The following is an 18,919-nucleotide window of genomic DNA, read 5'->3' as shown; positions in this document are numbered from 1 at the left end:
GTAGATCAATGAAATGAGAGTAATCCTTGAGGGAGATTATTCGGTTAACTACATAGTTAAATGGAAGGAAGTGGGGAGACACCAAAAGAAGATAGTAAGTAATTTGTGACTTCTAAACTAACTCTCAAGACAATCCATAAAAAAGTAATTTTAGCTATTTTGAGTTCTCTGGAGTAGACCCCTCATCTATTTGGTTCATGACTAGGTATCCACAACCTAAACAGTACCTGGCATTTACATGATTGCCCCCAAATACTTGTTGAACAAATGTATAACAGACTTCACTTACTGCTGCTTATTGTGTATGTCACACCATGCTGTGTACTTTACATATATGTTATCTCTTAATCCTTCAACATCCCTGTGATATAATCATTATTGATCTCATTTTTCAGACTATGAAACAAAGAATAAATAACTTGTCCAAAGTTGCACATAGCTATTAAGTGGTGAAGCAGCTTGAAAACCTAGATCTGAGCTACTTCAAAGCTTATATTCTTAATAACTATATTTGCCCCTCCCCCAAAACTATTCAGATGAGACTAGCCCCATTTTGCATCTGTATATTCTTACGTGTTCATTCAAAAATCAGTCTCATTTTTTTTATTATCCCAGAGGTGACTTCATAAGCAAAAGAGTAGAGGCAGGAGCAAGGAATCTGGATGCCTGTTTGGCTGGACTAGATTAGCCTAGAATAGACATAATGAGATGGACAAAAAAAAGTCCCAAATTATAACCTGGAAAGCCAGAAGAAGGGTTGTATTATCCTGTTCATTGGCTATTCTCCTAAAAGTTCAGATGAGGAAAGAGCTAAAATTTTTACGTTAAAAAAATGAGCTTTTAGTTTATTTGTAGATTTTAATTATAATGTTTTCTTCATTCTTCAAGGATATGTAAGATGTGCCCATGTTTATATTCCTTTCTTTATATATTCCTGATTTGTCTATCAACTAATAACATTAGAGCATTATGTTTTTGCATTTCCTAATTCCCTCTCTAATTTCCCTCTTTATTCTTTTCTCTCTGAGCAGATTGCCAACATTCTGTCATGATAATTTCAGCATCATGTAGCTTTGTCAAAATGTTGTAGAATTTTTAGGAGTCTTTATATCCAGAGGGTAAAGTGGGAAGTAAAACAAAGATATTTAGATAATGTCGCCATAATTCACTTTATTGCTTTAGTCATTTCCTCTTGATTTCCTCTGTCCTAATTGTTCTTCATTTACATTGGGCCTTTGCCCGCATTAAGAATCTAATGAAAACAGTAAACTCAGAAATCTCAATATCTACAGAAAGTTTCAGAAGCCCTTTGAATCCCATTTATGGTCCCTAGGTTAAGAACTCTTGTGGTTTAACTCCATGCTGGCCTCAGGTCACATCCTTCAGTAATTCATCACCACTATCAAATTTAATCACTAATTAGAAAAGGAGAGGAGAAGACAGAATGGGTTAAAAAAATTTTTTTTAAGGAACCATAGATTTGTTAGAATCCTTAAAAATGCATTGCAAAGAAGAGAAAAATAAAAATTCTTAAGCCCACTATCAAAATTTTAAGTTCATTTAAAACAGTTTTTGGATCACAAAGATCAAGAACAAAATAGCAGAAAATCTAAAAAATAATAGTGAAAATACTCTGTATGTTTAAGCTGAGTTAAAACTCATAGTCTTAAATGCATATGTTACTAAAGAGAGAATGAAATGAAATATTCAACTGAAAAATTAGAAAAACAACATAGTAAGCCTAAGGAAAACAAAAGAAAGGAAGAAAAAAGTTAAAAGTAGAAATTAATGCTCTTATAGAAACCTATCTAGATGATGACTACAGTAGCCTCCTAACAGGCCTTCCTGCACCCAGTTGCTATGCTGCCCCAGGTTAATCCTCCATGGCAGTACGCTGCTTAAGTAAAACTCTTCATTGCCCTCAAAATGATTCACAAGATCCTTCAGAGATTGGTACCCATCTACCTCTCCCTGTATTTCTCAGCCTTCCCCTTTGTTCTCCATTCCTACTCCCACCCCTATGCTCCAACCATACAGAACTACAAAACTTCTTTCGGTTCATTGAGCACAGTAAACTATTCATGGCATTTCCATTCCTTGAGCTTTGCTTCTCTGGGCCTAAAAGCCTTTCCCATTCTTCTTTTCTCACTAATTCCTACTCGGTCTTCAGGACTCAGCTTTAATTTTACATATTCTGGAAAGCCATTAAACATACAAATGTACATACATATACACACAGACTAGACACTTAGTCTGTTATGCTTTGATAGCATTTCTCCTATTATAGTACCTCTCTCCTCAGTCAATATCAAAGAAATGTTTGAATAAGAAGGGTAATAACTGAGGTGCACCAACCCAAATCTAAAGTTAGACTGCCTAAAATTATTAAACTAAAACATATTTCCAAAGCACTTTTGCCAGAAAGTGGCAAAAGTGGTATGAGTGAGACAGGCAAGAAGAGTATATTGTGTGCTAAAGGAGGTATCTTAAATTTAGCAAATTGTAGTGGGTAGATCTCTGGGGAAAAAAACATTTTTGAATCTTCTCCAGATAAATTTTAGGTGCCTTAAGGACATAAATATAAGCAATTAAACTACTAATATATAAAAAACTAGAAGAAAATAGGTTTTATTTGATGATTCTAAAGGTACTTACAGAACCTCTAGATCAGTGTTATCCGATGGAAATAAAATGCAAGCCACAAAAGTAATTTTAAATTTTTAGTAGCTACATTAAAAAAGTAAAAACAGGAAAAATTAATTATAATGTTTTATTTAACCCAGTATGTCCAGAATAGTATTTTAACACGTAATCAGTATAAAAATTATTAATGAGGTATTTTACATTGTTGAAGTTTTTTGTACTAAGCCTTTTTAATGTTTTTTTAGTTGATACATCATAGTTATATATATTTTGGGAGTACATGTGATATTTTGATGTGTATATACAATGTGCAGTGATCAAATCAGGATAACTGGAATGTCTATCACTTCAAACATTTATTTTTTCTTTGTGTTGTAAACATTATAATTCTTCTAGCTATTTTGAAATATACAATAAATTATTAAGTATAATTTCCCTACTGTACTATCAAATACTAGAACTTATTCTTTCTATCCAACTGTATTTTTGTACCCATTTTAACCACCTTCTCTTCACATCCAACCTGTTCCCTTCCCAGCCTCTGGTAAACACAGCATTTAACAAAGTCTACTCTCTTCCTCCATGAGAGCCACTTTTTTAGCTCCCACATATGAATGGGAACATGAAGTATTTCTCTTTTTATGCTTCACTTATTTCACTTACCATAATGACCTCCAGTTCCATCCATGGTGCTGCAAATGACAGGATTTCATTTCTTTTTATGGCTTAGTAATATTCCATCATGTATATATACCACATTTTCTTTATCCATTCATTTGTTGATGGATATTTAGGTTGATTCCATGTCTTAGCTATTGTGAATAGTACTGCAGTAAAGATGGGAATACAGGTATCTCTTCAATATACTGATTTCCTTTCTTTTGAATATATACCCAGCAGTAAGAAAGTTTTTTTTGTTTAATTTTTTGTTTTCTATAATAGATATACTACTTTATATTCTCTCTAACAGTGTATGATCAGTCCCCTTTCTCCACATCTTTACCAGCAATTGTTATTTTTTGTCTTTTTGATAGTAGCCATTATAATTGGCGTAGGATGATATCTCGTTGTGGTTTTGATTTGCACTTCCCTGATGATTAGTGATGTTGAGCGTTTTTTCATATATCTGTTGGCCATTTGTATGTCTTTTGAGAAATGTCTGTTTAGGACTTTGGCCCATTTTTTAATCAGATTATTTATTTTTTTGCTATCAAGTTGTTTGAGTTCCTTATTTATTCTAGTTATCAATCCTATATTGGATGGATAGTTTGCAAATATTTTCTCCCATTCTGTAGGTTGTTTCTTCACTTTTGTTAATTGTTTTCTTTGCTGTGCAGAAACTTTTTAGCTTCATGTAATCCCATTTGTCTGTTTTTGCTTTTGTTGCCTATACTTTTAAAAGTCTTACATAAAAAAATCTTTACCCAGACTGTTGTCCCCAATGTTTTCTTCTATGAGTTTCAACAGTTTCAAGTCTTTCAAGTCTTACATATGCCTTTTTTTTTTTCTTTTTTTGGAGACAGGGTATTGCTTTGTCGCACAGACTAAAGTGTGGTGGTGTAGTCATCACTCACTACAACCTCCAACTCCTAGGCTCCAGTGATTCTCCTGCCTCAGCCTCCAGAGTAGCTAGGACTACAGGTGGATGCCACCATACCCAGCTAAATTTTTTTGTTTTTTGCTGTTTTGGTTACTATAGCTCAATAGTATACTTTTTTTTTTTTTTTTTTGAGACAGAGTCTCACTCTGTTGCCCAGGCTAGAGTGAGTGCCGTGGCGTCAGCCTAGCTCACAGCAACCTCAAACTCCTGAGCTCAAGCAATCCTCCTGTCTCAGCCTCCCGAGTAGCTGGGACTACAGACATGCACCACCATGCCCGGCTAATTTTTTCTATATATATTTTTAGCTGTCCATATAATTTCTTTCTATTTTTAGTAGAGATGGGGTCTCGCTCTTGCTCAGGCTGGAATAGTATACTTTTAAATCAGGTAGTAGGATGCCTTCAGCTTTGTTCTTTTTGCTCAGAATTGCTTTGGCTATTTGGGATCTTTTGTGATTCTATGTGAATTTTCTATCTCTGTGAAGAATGTCATTGCTATTTTGATAGAGATTATATGAATCTGTAGATCCCTTTGGTAATATAGACATTTTAATAATAATAATTCTTCCAATCCATGAGCATAGGATATCTTTCCATGTTTTTATGTGTATGTCCTCTTCGGTTTCTTTCATAAGTGTTTTATGGTTATCCTTATAGAGATCTTTTACTACTTTGGTTAAATTTATTCCTAGATATTTTTTTTTCCTGCAGCTATTATAAATCGAATTGCATTCTTGATCTCTTTTTCAGAATGATTGCTTTTTCAGATTGATTGCTGTTAGAAACAGTACTGATTTTTGTATGTTGATTTTTGTATCTGCAACTTTACTAAATTTGTTTTTTTGATGGAATCTTTAGCATTTTTAAGTATAAGATCATGTCATATGCAAATAAGGACAATTTGACTTCTTTTTTTTTCTTCTTTGGATGCCCTTTCTTTTTCTTGCCTCATTGGTCTGGCTAGGTATACTAAGCCTTTGAAATTGTGTGTGTTTCACACTTAACAGCACATCTCAATACAGACTAGCCACATTTCAAGTACTTTGATAGTCAAGTTGCTTTCATTGGACAGACAGCACAGCTCTAGATGAAATTAAATATAGAAGTAATAGAAGGTATCACAAAGGAAAAAATGGATAACGTTGGCTGTAGGAAAATAAAGACCTGTAGTAAAGAAAAAGGAAAAAACAAAATGAGAAAAAGATTTACAGCATAATATAGTGCAATATGATTATTCTTAATATGCAAAGAATCCATACAAATCATTAATAACACTTAGAAACCCAAAAGATAAATGAGTAAGATGACATAAACAAGCAGTTTATAAAAGGGCTAGTAACCAGCATAGAGATAATAATCAAAGAAATGCAAATTAAAACAACACTACAGATTGAGCATCCCTAATCCAAAATTCCCAAATCCCAAAATCCAAAATGCTCCAAAATCTGAAACTTTCTGAGCACCATCATGATGCCACAAGTAGAAAATTCCACACCTGACCTCATGAGACAGGGTCATATGATGGGTCACAGTCAAAACTTTGTTTCATGCATAAAATTATTTAAAATATTATATACATAAAATTACATTCAGGCTACATGTATAAGGTTTATGTGAAATATAAATGAATTTCATGTTTAGACTTGGGTACCAGCCCCAAGATACCGCATTTTATGTACACACATACAGATATTTCAAAATCCAAAATTCGAAACACTTCTGGTCCCAAGCATCTTGGATAAGGGATAGTCATCCTGTAATATCCTATTTTCATCTGTCAAGGCAACAAAGATTTTACAACTGTAATTTTCAGCGTTGCAGAGAATGTAGTAAAAGGGTATTCTAGACTATGAAAGGAAATATGAAGTAGTAAAACCCTTTTAAAAGGCAGTATAGCAGCAGGCACCAAAATTCTGTTTCTTGGAATCTATCATAATGAAATAATACTAGCTATAGAGAGGGGGAAACTACATACCAAAATGCTCACTTTGGCATTGTTAGTAATAATGGAAAAAATTGAAAATTACCTAAATTCCTTACATTAAGGGAATGGTTAAGTAGTTTATGGTATAATCATTTGATGAAATATTTTGAATAATAACATGGAAGTCTTTTTTTATATTAAACTTAAGAAAAGATACAGAATTGAATATCTTGTATCTAGGATTTAGGGGAGGAATCAACCCCATGAAGAACAAGACTAAGAAATTTATCAGAATGTTAACAGTGTTTATCTTAGGGTAGTAGGACTTATTTTTTTTCCCCAGTTTCCTATTTTTCTCTGTTTTCAAATGTCATAAAATTAGTATATATCACCTGTATAATAAGAAAGAAAACTTCTTAGAATGGTGTGTTTAGTTTAATACATTCTCAGATATGACTTATAAGATATAATACCAATTAAAGTATGCTCAGCTTATGCTCTACCTGTTAATTTATACTTTATCTTTAGAAAAACACAGTACTTTGCCGCTGATGAACTCACATGGATGATCCAAATATTCTGTGGTTTGACTCCATATTTGTTTCAGAGTGAAGTTTATTGACCTTTCTTTCCAATCAAAGTTTGCCACTTAGCAAAGAAAGTCTCTGTGGGGGAAAAAAAAAAAGTTTGCCACTATCTTCTTTTTCTATTCCCTTTACTTTTGGCTTAAGTCTGACCTCCAGAAAAGTGAAATAATACTTTTTGAAGAGACCCACATCGTAAATGTATAATCCCCATTTTCCTTCCGGTTTTATAAGGCTAAATAGTTCACATCTGCTCTGTTACTAGCAACGTTTAATATTTTTATATTCTGATTTACTCTTTTGTTATTTTGATTAATATTTCTTCCCCTCATTTTAAGGTTATTCTGGTACAAGTTAACCCGGGGGAAGCATTTACAATAAGAAGAGAAGATGGACAGTTTCAGTGCATTACAGGTAAGAGTGGTAATCAGTAATTATCATTAGAGACCAAATAGTGGTACATAATAGTGTATATGTTTATGATTTCTTCCTTTCTCACTACCACCACACAAAAGTATTGCAGTAGCATTCTGACTAGTCTCTTTTCCCTGGTTTTTTGATTAATCTTACTATAACATTATATTGTTCATGTCACTTCCCTGCTCAGAAATCTTCAATGATTCTAGTCCAGGTTCCTCAATATTTCAAAAAGATCATTTCAACTTTGTAGTTGTTCTCACTTCCCCTTCAATATTGTTTTCCTTTAGTCCTTCTCATTGGCTTATTCACTGTCTCTTTAACCTGTCTTGTGCTGTCTGTACTATTTCCCTCATCTAGAATTCACCTTTATTACTACCACCCCCAGCCTATCCAAATCCTACCTGTGCTTTAAGACTAAGCTCAGATCTTAACTTTAACAAGTTTTTTGTAAAGTCTTTCTTTAGTGAACATCTTAGCACCGTTGACTTTTGGGCCAGGTAATTTTTTGCTCTGGGAGACTGTTCTGTGAACTGTAGGATGTTTAGCAGAACCCCTGGTTTCCACCCCCTGGTAAGTCCCCCTCACCCACTTGTTTATGACAAAGAGAAATGTCCCCAGACATTATCAAATATCCTCTAGAGGGGCAAAATTGCCTCCAGTTGAGAACCACCTTTATATGTGAACATGGTAGCAATAAAAAGGTCCCTGGCTTTGGAATTAGAAAACCTGGGCTTAAATCCTAACTCTGCCACTTTTTAGCTATGTAGTCTTGCTTATTACTTATTAACCTCTATAATTACTTAACCTCTGTAAGTACATTTCTAATCCATAAAATTCCCATCTCCATCAATAATAGTATATCTTATAGGATAATTGTGAGTATTTGCTAATATGTGTGTAATGCACTCTAAACCAGACCTGGCAGATACAAGATACTCAATAAATGGTGAGTGCTGTGGTGTTATTGTTAATAGAAGGTGATTCCCATTTCCTGTGAAACCCTATAATACCAATTATTGTGCCATTCATTTACCAGATAACCATGTACCATCTTGTAATATTTCTTCTAGTTGTATTTTTAAAGTCATTTAAATTTTGCATTGTTTATCTTAAAATATTTATTCTGTCTCTCCGACTAAGGTTTAAGCACTTTGAGGACAGTTACCATTTCCTACATTCCTTAGTATCCCCTTCAGTTCCTGACCTTCTGTATATTGGGAACTTAATTGTTGTTTTAATGTTTAAAAAAGAGCATTAAACATAGGGTGGCCAGGTACTTTATCATCAACCAAACTGGAATACTTTTGAGAGTGAAAGGACCCCAGCAATGACTCCAGGACATCTGGTGTAAACCAAGACTATCCCGGGCAAACCAGGACTTATGATCCTCTTCTCTTCCCCCATTTTTTCTAGGCTGTCTCCTCTATTTAATCAAGGAAGAAGTCGACCTAACTCAATAAAAGAAGTAATTAGCTCAATAATTAAAATTAAATATTTTAGCCTGCCATTTAAACTTTATATATCTCAGAGTTTTAAAATTCTAATTTAAATCATTTGTGCGGTAGTTAAGGTAGCTTCACAAATAGGAAGAATCCACATATTACAGGATTAAAAGAAACCAGGCCTTAGAATTTATAAGCAATACGATAAACCTTACCTGTCTTCATTTGTCAATTAGATTTTTATGAAAATAATCTTGTTTTTATACTATATCCCTTAGAATGTAGGTTTCTAATAAAGCATACATCTTAGGTTTATATGTACATCTTTTTTCAAATGGTTTTCAGTATCTGTTATTTATAATGCAAACATTTTAACTAATATAGCATTGATCTTTTCAAACACATTTGTAGATGAAGATCCTCATTATAGTTTTAGTGTGACTTAAAATATAAAAACTGCTCATCTCAGTTGGATAACCAGACCCTGAATTATAAATAGCTTGTATTTCAGAAGTTAATTTGTAACTGTAATCTGTAAACCATACCCCTCATAAATCAATTGAATTTATTTTATATGTGGCAGTGACCCCTTTGGTAAGGACCAAAAAAAAAAACGTATCTAACTTATGATGTACTCGTGGTACTAACAGTAGTCTAACATCAGAAACTAACTACCATGTAAAGATATTTTTAGGTAGGGAAACATTTCTCTGCTTCAATGGAAAACAGAAACTCCTTTCTGTATATGACAGATTCTAAGATTAGAGACTTTGTTTTAAAATTAGTAGGCAGAGTTTTAAAAAACATAGGAAAGGATATAGGGAACTAGAAAGAAAATAAAAATACTCTCCCCTCTTTATGTTTTTGCCTGTCCAAAATTACATGGGATATAGGTGGAAGGAATAGTAGTGAACAAGGAACTGGGGTTGAAGTCTTTGTAAAGACCAATATGCCCCCACTCCAATCAAGAGAAGGCAGGAAGAGAAAACACTAGTGATTCCTGGAGTTTATCTCCTCCCTTTTCTTCCCCTTCACCATAACTACTTTCTATCATGTGTCAGTCCCCTTCCTAGAGTAGTTCTGGAGTTAGGTAAAAAAAAAAAAAAAAAAAAGAGTATGAATAGAAGTGGAAAGGGGGGGTGGGGAAAAAATATGAAACTATTGTTTTTTAAAAAAAAAAAAAAAAAAAAAATTAAAAAAAAAAAAAAAAGAATAGAAGTGGAGGCAACAGATAAAGAGGAAAAAGAGAAAGTCTCAAAGGAGGAAAATCATATGCTAGTGAAGCTGAGTGAAAAATAGATCGTTATGACCCTAAGGCAATCAAGTTAGCAAAGCTGTTCTCTGACAGCCACTATCCTAATAAAAGAAAATCTCTATAGTAAAACCTAAAGAATTGAGATAAATCCAGTATAAATTAATAAACATTTTAATTAAAGACTATTCTTTTTAAAATAGTTTTATTATTTGTTCATATTTTATAGAAACAAAAACTAAGTTAACAGAGAATCACAGAGAATTTTAGAGCTCTAAATAATCACCTTATTGGGGGTTCAGAATTTGTGAGTTACAGCTAGTTATGGGCAGAGCTCAGTATAGTACTTTTTCTGCTATGGCATACTTCCCAGAAAGACAAATTGCTAATCATTTTTTCTGTGAATTTCCTAAATATCTACTGAGGCAACTGTGCTAGCTGCTGAGCGTTTAAAGAAAACTAAGACTAAAACTAAGTTCCTGCCATTCAAGAACATAGTGTAGTAAAGAAAAAGGGAAAATTAACAAGTATATTGCAGGGTAAAAAGAGCCATTAGAGATATATATAGGATGTTATGAGAGCACAGAAGGAGGGGTTCTGTAACACAGAGTGATATGTAAGGAAAAAAATTCTTCCATGAGAAAGTGACACATGAGCTGTGTTTAAGAACCATAGCAGTTGGCCAGATGGATAAAGGATCTCAAGGCATTTTAGACAAAGGGGACAATGTTCGAAAGCAACAGAAGGAAAAAATGACCTGATTTATTTGAATAACCACAAAGAGACTGGAATAGCTAAAAAGTTATATAAAATATGATACCCAAAAGTCTTCCTGCTGTAAACATCCAGAAATGTTCAATAAAATATAACAATCTTTTAAATGCATTGCTGAGCTTCTCTTTATTCCCTCCTCCCCCCCCCCAAAAAAAAGGAAAAAGGAAAGAAAGGGGAAATAAGTCACTGTGGGACACAAACAAGGACTTTTCAATATTTGTTTTTAAAAATATTTTTTCATATTTATAATAAAAAAATTCAAAATATATACTTTGTTCATTTGATTCAATATTTTTTATTGTCCCATACCATTCTTTCTGAGTCCTCATCAGGATTTGATGTCTGTCTTCCCTTAGTTCTTTACCTTATTTCATGCCCTTTTGGACTATTCTCACTCTTAAATATCTAAAAATATAATCCCCTGTTTTACCACTTTTCCATTCTGCTCATTGATTAGGTTATTTATACTGCCTGATTTGGACCCATACCTAATTTTTTCCCATCTTAAGCCACTATTCATTAGCTTCAGCACAAATATTTAATACATCATTACTTTTGAAATGAGAATACTATCTTGAATCTCTGGTTTTTTTCCTATTAAGAAGTATTTTGAAACTGATGTAACAACTTGGTGTTTTTATGTTTTTGTAGTGAAGTGTTTTGATAGAATGTCAACAAATTGTGCACTGAAATACTGTGAAAATTAAATCATTTTTGCCTAGTAACTTGTACACAGGAATATAAAAACTTATTGAATGAGGAAATTTTTAGGTTTAATATTAATAGATATTTGAAACGCGTTACAGATTTCCCCTCTTAGTTTTATATTGTGGAGAGATATGCAGAATAAGGAATTAGGCAAGGTTTCTAAATTTGGGTTACTGGGAAGTTCATAGAAGCATATTTCATACAGAATATGTGGTAAACCTCTAAGATCCCTGTTGCAGAGCTGGCTCTCATGATGGTAAATTGGTACCCTCCTTTACATATCATCTGTTCTGCAAAGTCCTTTAATGTCTCTCTTCTCTTAGTCCTGGATACATATATAAAAATATTAATAATTGAAGGCAGATCTTAAGTTTTACTATGTTTATAATCCTGGTGTCTTGCATAGCATCCAGCACATAGAGAACTCTCAATGGATATTTAAGTTGAATGAGGAAGAGAAAAAACTAATATTTCTTAAGCATCTCTGTGTGTCAAGCAAATGGAGTTTATATAGACAAACAATTTTAGCTAAAAACCCTCCTTATTGAGAGGCAGGTATGCTTTCTTTTTCTCTTTTCTTCCATGACACCTCAAAATGAATAAATGAGACTAAAGAATAAGAATTTATTAATTAAATATCTAGTGGTTTTGCCTTGTTATGGCACTTCTACTCTGATGCGATTCCATGCCACCACATGCAAGAGAGAAAGTTATAAAAAGTAAAAAGAATATACAGAGCAACTGTGCCTGAAAAGTTTTTATATGCTTTAGCCCCTTCAAATTTTATATTTTAGGAATATAAGCAAAAATACTGAATAGAGAGTCCTCATGCAAGTGCAATGCCTCGTGATCTGCTCTGATATCCTGGAATCCCTGAGACACCTCAGCCCCCATGACTCTCATTAGATATGTCAGGGCTTTGATACTAAAAATGCCTCTGAAATTTATCAGAAATTAAGTGGTCACTACAGTGACTACAGTGACTTTGCTGCAATTACTATAACTAGAGCCATGAAATGTTATACATATAACTTTTCTTCCTAAATCCATAACAATAAAATTTTAAGGAAATAACAGAATTCATGACTGAATTAATGATGCATTGCTAAAGACATAGGTCTGGGAGTAAAACAATGGGTGGGAGTTATAGGAAAACAGATTTTAGCTTAGCATGAGGAAGAACTTTGTAATAAGCAATGAACTTTGTCAACGAGGGTTAGGAGTGATCAGTTTTCCATCCATCTTTGCAGGTGGTAATCCCTATTTATGCTGGCTTTTCACATGATGGTGCTGTTATTGAGGATGGTTAATTTCTTTTGAGGGGTTGGTTAGAGTTGATGCCTTTTAAGGTTCTTAGCAAGCCTAAAATGCTGTGATTCTATAGCCTTGGGTAGATTACTTAAATTCTGGCCATTAATTTGCACATACTGAAATGAGGATGGGCTAGTGCAAATTAGATTCTACAAGTTTCTACCAGTTTCCAATTTTTTGTGTATTCATAACTATGCTAATTATACTGTATCTTAAATTTATATTAATAATTGGAGATTGATATTCTAAGAATTTTTTAAAAAACCACTGATTATCTTTTGCCCACTGACTTTACATTACAATAAATCTGACTGAATTTAATTAAGTTCTTTAAGTCCTACTGAAATTGTAAGTGACTGAAGCCAAAACAACGTGTAGTGTATTCGCATTCCCATATGAGTAGGCCATATTTACTTTTTTCCATAATTAGCAGACTGAACCATGGAGAAGTCATGGCCTTTATACATTGCTTAGAAAGTCTTAACTGCCCTTAGAAAATGCTTTAAAGCCTAGGTGACTATTTTTCATACTGGTGGAAACCATATTATTGTAATAAAAAGTTTGCCCTTTATACTTCCCCTTCTAAGATAAAAACAGAGTTCCATTAGAGTGGCTAAAACCATGCTCATTTTGAAACATTAATGAGTCTTGTTTGTGAAAATGAATCATAACAGATCATCCATTCATAAATTCAGCCCATTTCAATTTAAGTGAATGACTGTGACTCATTCTGAGTACATTATCTAATAGTCCCAAGTTGTCCCTAAAAGCTATTAAATGTTACTTTTTAAGAGAAAGTATCTTATATAAGACTTAGTTAAGAGAAAATTATAATATTTATGTTAAAAAGGAAAATATAGGAAAATTCAGTTGTCATTAATTGTTCATATTCCTAATGAATAAAATAATCACTGTTAGTTATTTTCTTGGAAGTAGAAAATCTACACCCGTTTAGTAAGTGCTGTTAAAATAAGTGACAAAAGCTGGGCACAGTGGCTCACACCTGTAATTAGGAGGATTGCTTGAGGCCAGGAGTTCAAGATCAGCCTGGGTAACATAGTGAGACCCCCATCTCTACAAAAAATTTTAAAAGGCAGGTGCCTGTTGTAGTCGAAGCTACTCAGGAGGCTGAGGCGGGAGGATCACTTGAATCCAGGAGTTGCTACAATGAACTATGATCACACCACTGCATTCCAGCCTGGGCGACAGAGTAAGACCCTGTCTCTTAAAAAAAAGTGACAAAGATCTCCATTAAAAATTTTTTTAATGAATAATGGCAAAAGGAAATTAAGATCCAGAAAGATGAGTATGTGAAATAGCTTATATTAGCTTTTCGATAAATGTTTATAATCCTCTTGCATTCCAGCACTTTTTATATTAGTTAGTAACTAAAATGGACATATCACAATCTAAGCCTTCTTTAGAAATGGCCTCACAAAATACCATTTCATTAAGTAGGCAGAAGTATGAATATAATTACTTCTCGGCCTTTAGGCTAAGATCAAGTGTAGAAATATGAATATAAAATATAGGCCGGGCGCGGTGGCTCACGCCTGTAATCCTAGCACTCTGGGAGGCCGAGGCGGGTGGATCGCTCGAGGTCAGGAGTTCGAGACCAGCCTGAGCAAGAGTGAGACCCCGTCTCTACTAAAAATAGAAAGAAATTATATGGACAACTAAAATATATATATACAAAAAATTAGCCGGGCATGGTGGCGCATGCCTGTAGTCCCAGCTACTCGGGAGGCTGAGGCAGTAGGATCGCTTAAGCCCAGGAGTTTGAGGTTGCTGTGAGCTAGACTGACGCCACGGCACTCACTCTAGCCTGGGCAACAGAGCGAGACTCTGTCTCAAAAAAAAAAATAAAATAAAATAAAATATATATTTTGGGTGCAGTTCTCTCTCCCTTTCAAGTGACCCTGTTTTCCTTTTTAGGAAAGAAGCCACTTATTAAAGGTAGATATGAGCTGGGAAATGAGGATTATAGGAAAGCAGATTGTCTTAGAATAGAGAAAAATGGAAAGATAATTTTAAAGGCAAGAAAAATGTATGTTTTAAAAGAGTCAAAAATAAAAGGTAGAGTAGATCTTTATTTTAAGCAGATTTTAAGCTAGTAATTCTTAAGAGCTACATACATATCTAGGGCAGTTTCTGTTTGCTTTTAAAAGCTGCCTTTTAAACATATCATACTAAACAATTATAAACTAAGTATGTATAAGTAAAAGAAAATGGGGCCAGGCGTGGTGGCTCATGCCTGTAATCCCAGCATTTTGGAAGGAGGATCGCTTGAGGCTAAGAGTTTGAGACCTGCATAGGCAACATAGCAAGACCCGTGTTTCTACAAAAACTTTTTAAACATCATCTGGGTGTGTTCATGTGCACCTGTAGTCCCAGTTACTCAGGAGACACAGAAGGATCACTTGAGCCCAGGAGTTGGAGGCTGCAGTGAACTGTATGATTGGGCCACTGTACTCCAGCCAGGGTGAGAGAGTAAGGCCCTGTCTCTACAAAACAAACAAACAAAAAAAACGAAGAAAATGGTGATGTGCTTTTATGAGGGGGAAGTTGGTTGGTTTTTAAAATTAAATTACCATTCATGTGGTCAGCTATTTTTATGTAAAAGTACTTGTTACGTTCTAGGTAATGGTTAGAAATTTGGAAATTCTGTGTTTTCTGTGGAAGAAAGATTTTTCTAACTGCTCTTGATTTCTCAGACATTTGCTTTTCCTTAGATTGCTATGCTCAGATTTTTATTAGAATCAAATTTTCTGAAGGCTTTGATTGGAGTTAGCATCACTACTTGTTTGCTTAGGTTAAGATTAGCCCAATAGACGTACTATCTTCATGGACCATTGCAAATTTCTCTAATACCTTAACATTTTAAACCTTTTATATATGAACAATTGAGGAAATGTGCAGTTATAATGCAATCTGTTCTTGGCACTCCATAAATATCTGTTAATTGAAAAAATCTCAGCGTAGTTATGTACAACATATAGGTAATCTCTTATTTTTTTAATACCTATGTTTTTCCCTGTAATATTTCTTATGGCATCCCATTTCATCATAAAATGACTTGGAAACTGAGGCCAAAGAGATTGCATTTGGGCTTTATTGATTTTTATGCAGCTTTACATCACTCATCTTGACTCCAAAATTTTCAAACCGTGGGAAAATAATCCATTACAGTAATAAACATTATGATCATTTAATATTATTACTTCTAGAGAATGATTGTGTTATACTCTTATCAAGGTCCCCAGTAACCTCTATGTTGCCAAAATGAATGGTCAATTCTCCACTCTTAGCATACTTGACCCCAGTGTATTGTCTGTCCCAGCAGCATTTGACCCAATGTATTATTTCTTTTTTTTGGACACTCTTCTCTTGACCTTCCATCTGTAGTTTACGTATTCCCATGGTTTTTCCTCCTACCAAACTGCCAACTCCTTCTCAGTCTTTTTTGATGTATATTTACATTTAGGTTCTCAAACATATGTAGAATTAAGTGAAGTCAGTCAGTCACAAAATGACAAATATTTTATGATTCCATTTATAGGAGGTACCTAGAATAGTTAAATTCATAGAGACAGAAAGTAGAACAGTGGTTACTAGGGGCTGGAGTGGGGGAGAATGTGGATTTATTAATTTAATGGGAGCAGAGTTTTAGTTTTGAAAGATGAAAAAAGTTTTGGAGATGGATAGTGGTGATGGTTGCACAGCAATGTTAATGTACTTAATACTGAACTGTACACTTAAAATGGTTTAACTGGTAAATTTTGTTATGTATATTTTACCACCATTTAAAAAATAAATTTATTTTCATTTTTATCAAAAGAATTTTTAAATAGCAGAGACCTGAAGCCAGTTTAAATAATATGGTAGGCAGAATTCTAAGATGGCCCTCGAGATCATTGCCCCCTATTATCCACACCCTACATAATTTCCAGGACTATGAATATGATGGATTTTACTTCCATGATTGGGTTATATTACATGGTACAGTTGGCTTTTAAGAAAGATTGTCTGGGACAAACTTCACCTAATCAAGTAAGCTCTTAAAAGGGACAGGGCTCCTCTGGAAGAAAGAGATTTGCAGCATGAGAAGGAAGTCAGTATGTAGAAGAGTTTCCTTGCTGGCTTTGAAGATGGATTAAAATACGGCCTGGGGGTTGCTGTTTAAACCCATTCTTTTATTTAAATAAATTATTATTAACTTCATATGTGCATTCACTATTCCAAAAACAGTGGAAATTTAGTGATAAGCCACATAACTCTGTCCCTGCCCCTCATGAAGTTTACAGTCTCCTGGGAAAGACAGAAGATTAAGGAATTCAGTGAAGTGAGAGAAGTGCTGTGATTGAGAAACAACAGGAAGTGCACTGTGGAAACTCACAGCAGGAGCGTCCAAACCAGTCCAGGGCTTAGAAAATACTTCCAAGAGGACACTCTCAGGAAGAGTCCTGTTCTATCCTTTTTCTCTTAAAAATACAAGATTAAAAAGTTTTATTAATTAGAAATTTGATTTAATCAGGACCATTTATTTGATTATACGTTATCAAGGATATAAACAGAAGTAAGTGTTCTTTGATAAGAAAAAATATGATTTTTAATGAATACAGATACATAGAAAATAATTCGGGCACATTTCCTTTAAGTGTATGGTAGAATTACAGTTTTTTTCTTTCTTTATACTTTCTATATATGCTTTCTATATATAATTTTATAATTTTGACAAATATGAGTTGTGTAAATAATCATATGATGATGTTTTAACCCCTTTTAAATTATTTAGTTCAACTTTATTTTATAAAATGTATAATGTTTGTTTTGTTTTGTTTTTATTGAGACCCTGAACTCATTTCAGGAAAATAGTAGATCATACAGTATTTTGGGTGCAGAAAAGTGGATTTTTAAACTAGTAAAAACTAAAATACCTGACATACCAAAGTTATAAATATATAATAGTAGTCCGTCAATTTTCTGAAAATCAAGTGAGTGGAAGAAAAGAAATGTCTCAATTTAATATCATAACATAGAACTGGCTTAGAGAATTCTGACACTCAGAATTCTGACAGATAAGAAACCCAAGGTAGAGAATCTTCAGACATTGAGGATTTATTTTCTTAACCCTGTGAAAGAATGTCTAGAAAGATAATCTTCCTTATTAAAAATAAAAGCCATATTTCCCAAAGTTAGCTTCAATAGGATATCCTGATGAGAAGAGCAACTGAATCATAAATACAGAGATTTACCTTAGTTTAGCTTTGTATTTAATAGTAACTGCTACCACATTTTTGGACTCAGGGAAATACTAATTAAGCATTCTAGCCCAGGCATAAACCTTTCTCTTTTTTCCCAAAAGCATAGCTGAGATAAGTCTAGGGTGTTCAGAGAATATTTATATAAAGTTATAAAGAAACTACCATGAATATATATAACCTGAATTACATACCTTTGTACCATCTGCAGAGAATGTCCTAGGAAACAGAAAAGATCTTTCCTGGTTCTTTCTTTGTATGGTAACATGATGGATGTGATTTTTAGTACCCACCTAGATATGTAGAGATGGAAAAATCATTCTCCAACTTAATCTAGGATTCATACTCAAAGATATCATTGTCCACTACCATGGCAACAAACACGAGGCATAATTTCATTTCTTAGAAAGTTCCTTCCTGTATCTATATAAGTGTGACTTGTGTGTGGTTATGGTCTTGTATTAAATAACATCCAGACATGCCACCATTAACCATATGAGTCACAAAATAACAATGCTAACGAGGAGATTTCTTGCTGGCATGTATTCTTCTCTCTGTAGCTCCAGAGGTTAAGTAATTCTCTGCCAGAGTCATAATTTAACATTGGACTCTCTGATCTCAAAACCTGTGTGATAAAATATTTGAAGATTTTGAGTCAGTTTTAGAAAGTAAATTTTAATCAAATTTAGTTTCCATTCTTTATGGTTTAAGAAAGTTCTCTTGTCTTTGACATCCCCTTCTGCTTCATTATATAATCCTTCAACATTTTTGGAAAATCTCTTTATCATTACAGTGAAATACCATCATATTCCAATATTTTAACATTATTTTTAGTCTTAATGTGATGAAATTCCTCACCTCTTTGTACCCAGTCTCCCATGCTCAAGTGCTCAAGTGCTTGCCAAAACACAGAGCATATACTTTTTCCTGGAGAGAGAATTTGTTCTAAATTTCTTTTCTTGTCCTGAGGGACAACTAATTCTTGACAGTTATTTGAAAGA

General features: G+C 33.7%; 1 protein-coding gene across 2 annotated transcripts in view; it reads left to right on the top strand.

The window, feature by feature from the left end:
* The window catches only part of FNDC3A (fibronectin type III domain containing 3A), a 135,568-nt gene that overhangs the window by 32,350 nt on the left and 84,299 nt on the right, over positions 1–18,919 (top strand). For both annotated transcript variants that reach the window (XM_069467714.1, XM_069467715.1), the window contains exon 3: positions 7,089–7,164. In XM_069467714.1, coding sequence (XP_069323815.1) covers positions 7,089–7,164 — 76 coding nt within the window. The remainder of the gene's footprint in view (positions 1–7,088; positions 7,165–18,919) is intronic.

This window comes from Eulemur rufifrons, chromosome 4, assembly GCF_041146395.1.
Source record: "Eulemur rufifrons isolate Redbay chromosome 4, OSU_ERuf_1, whole genome shotgun sequence".
In the NCBI taxonomy this organism is placed as follows: Eukaryota; Metazoa; Chordata; class Mammalia; order Primates; family Lemuridae; genus Eulemur; species Eulemur rufifrons.
Note: the sequence above shows the minus strand (reverse complement) of the source record. Positions and strands in the feature narration are given on the sequence as shown.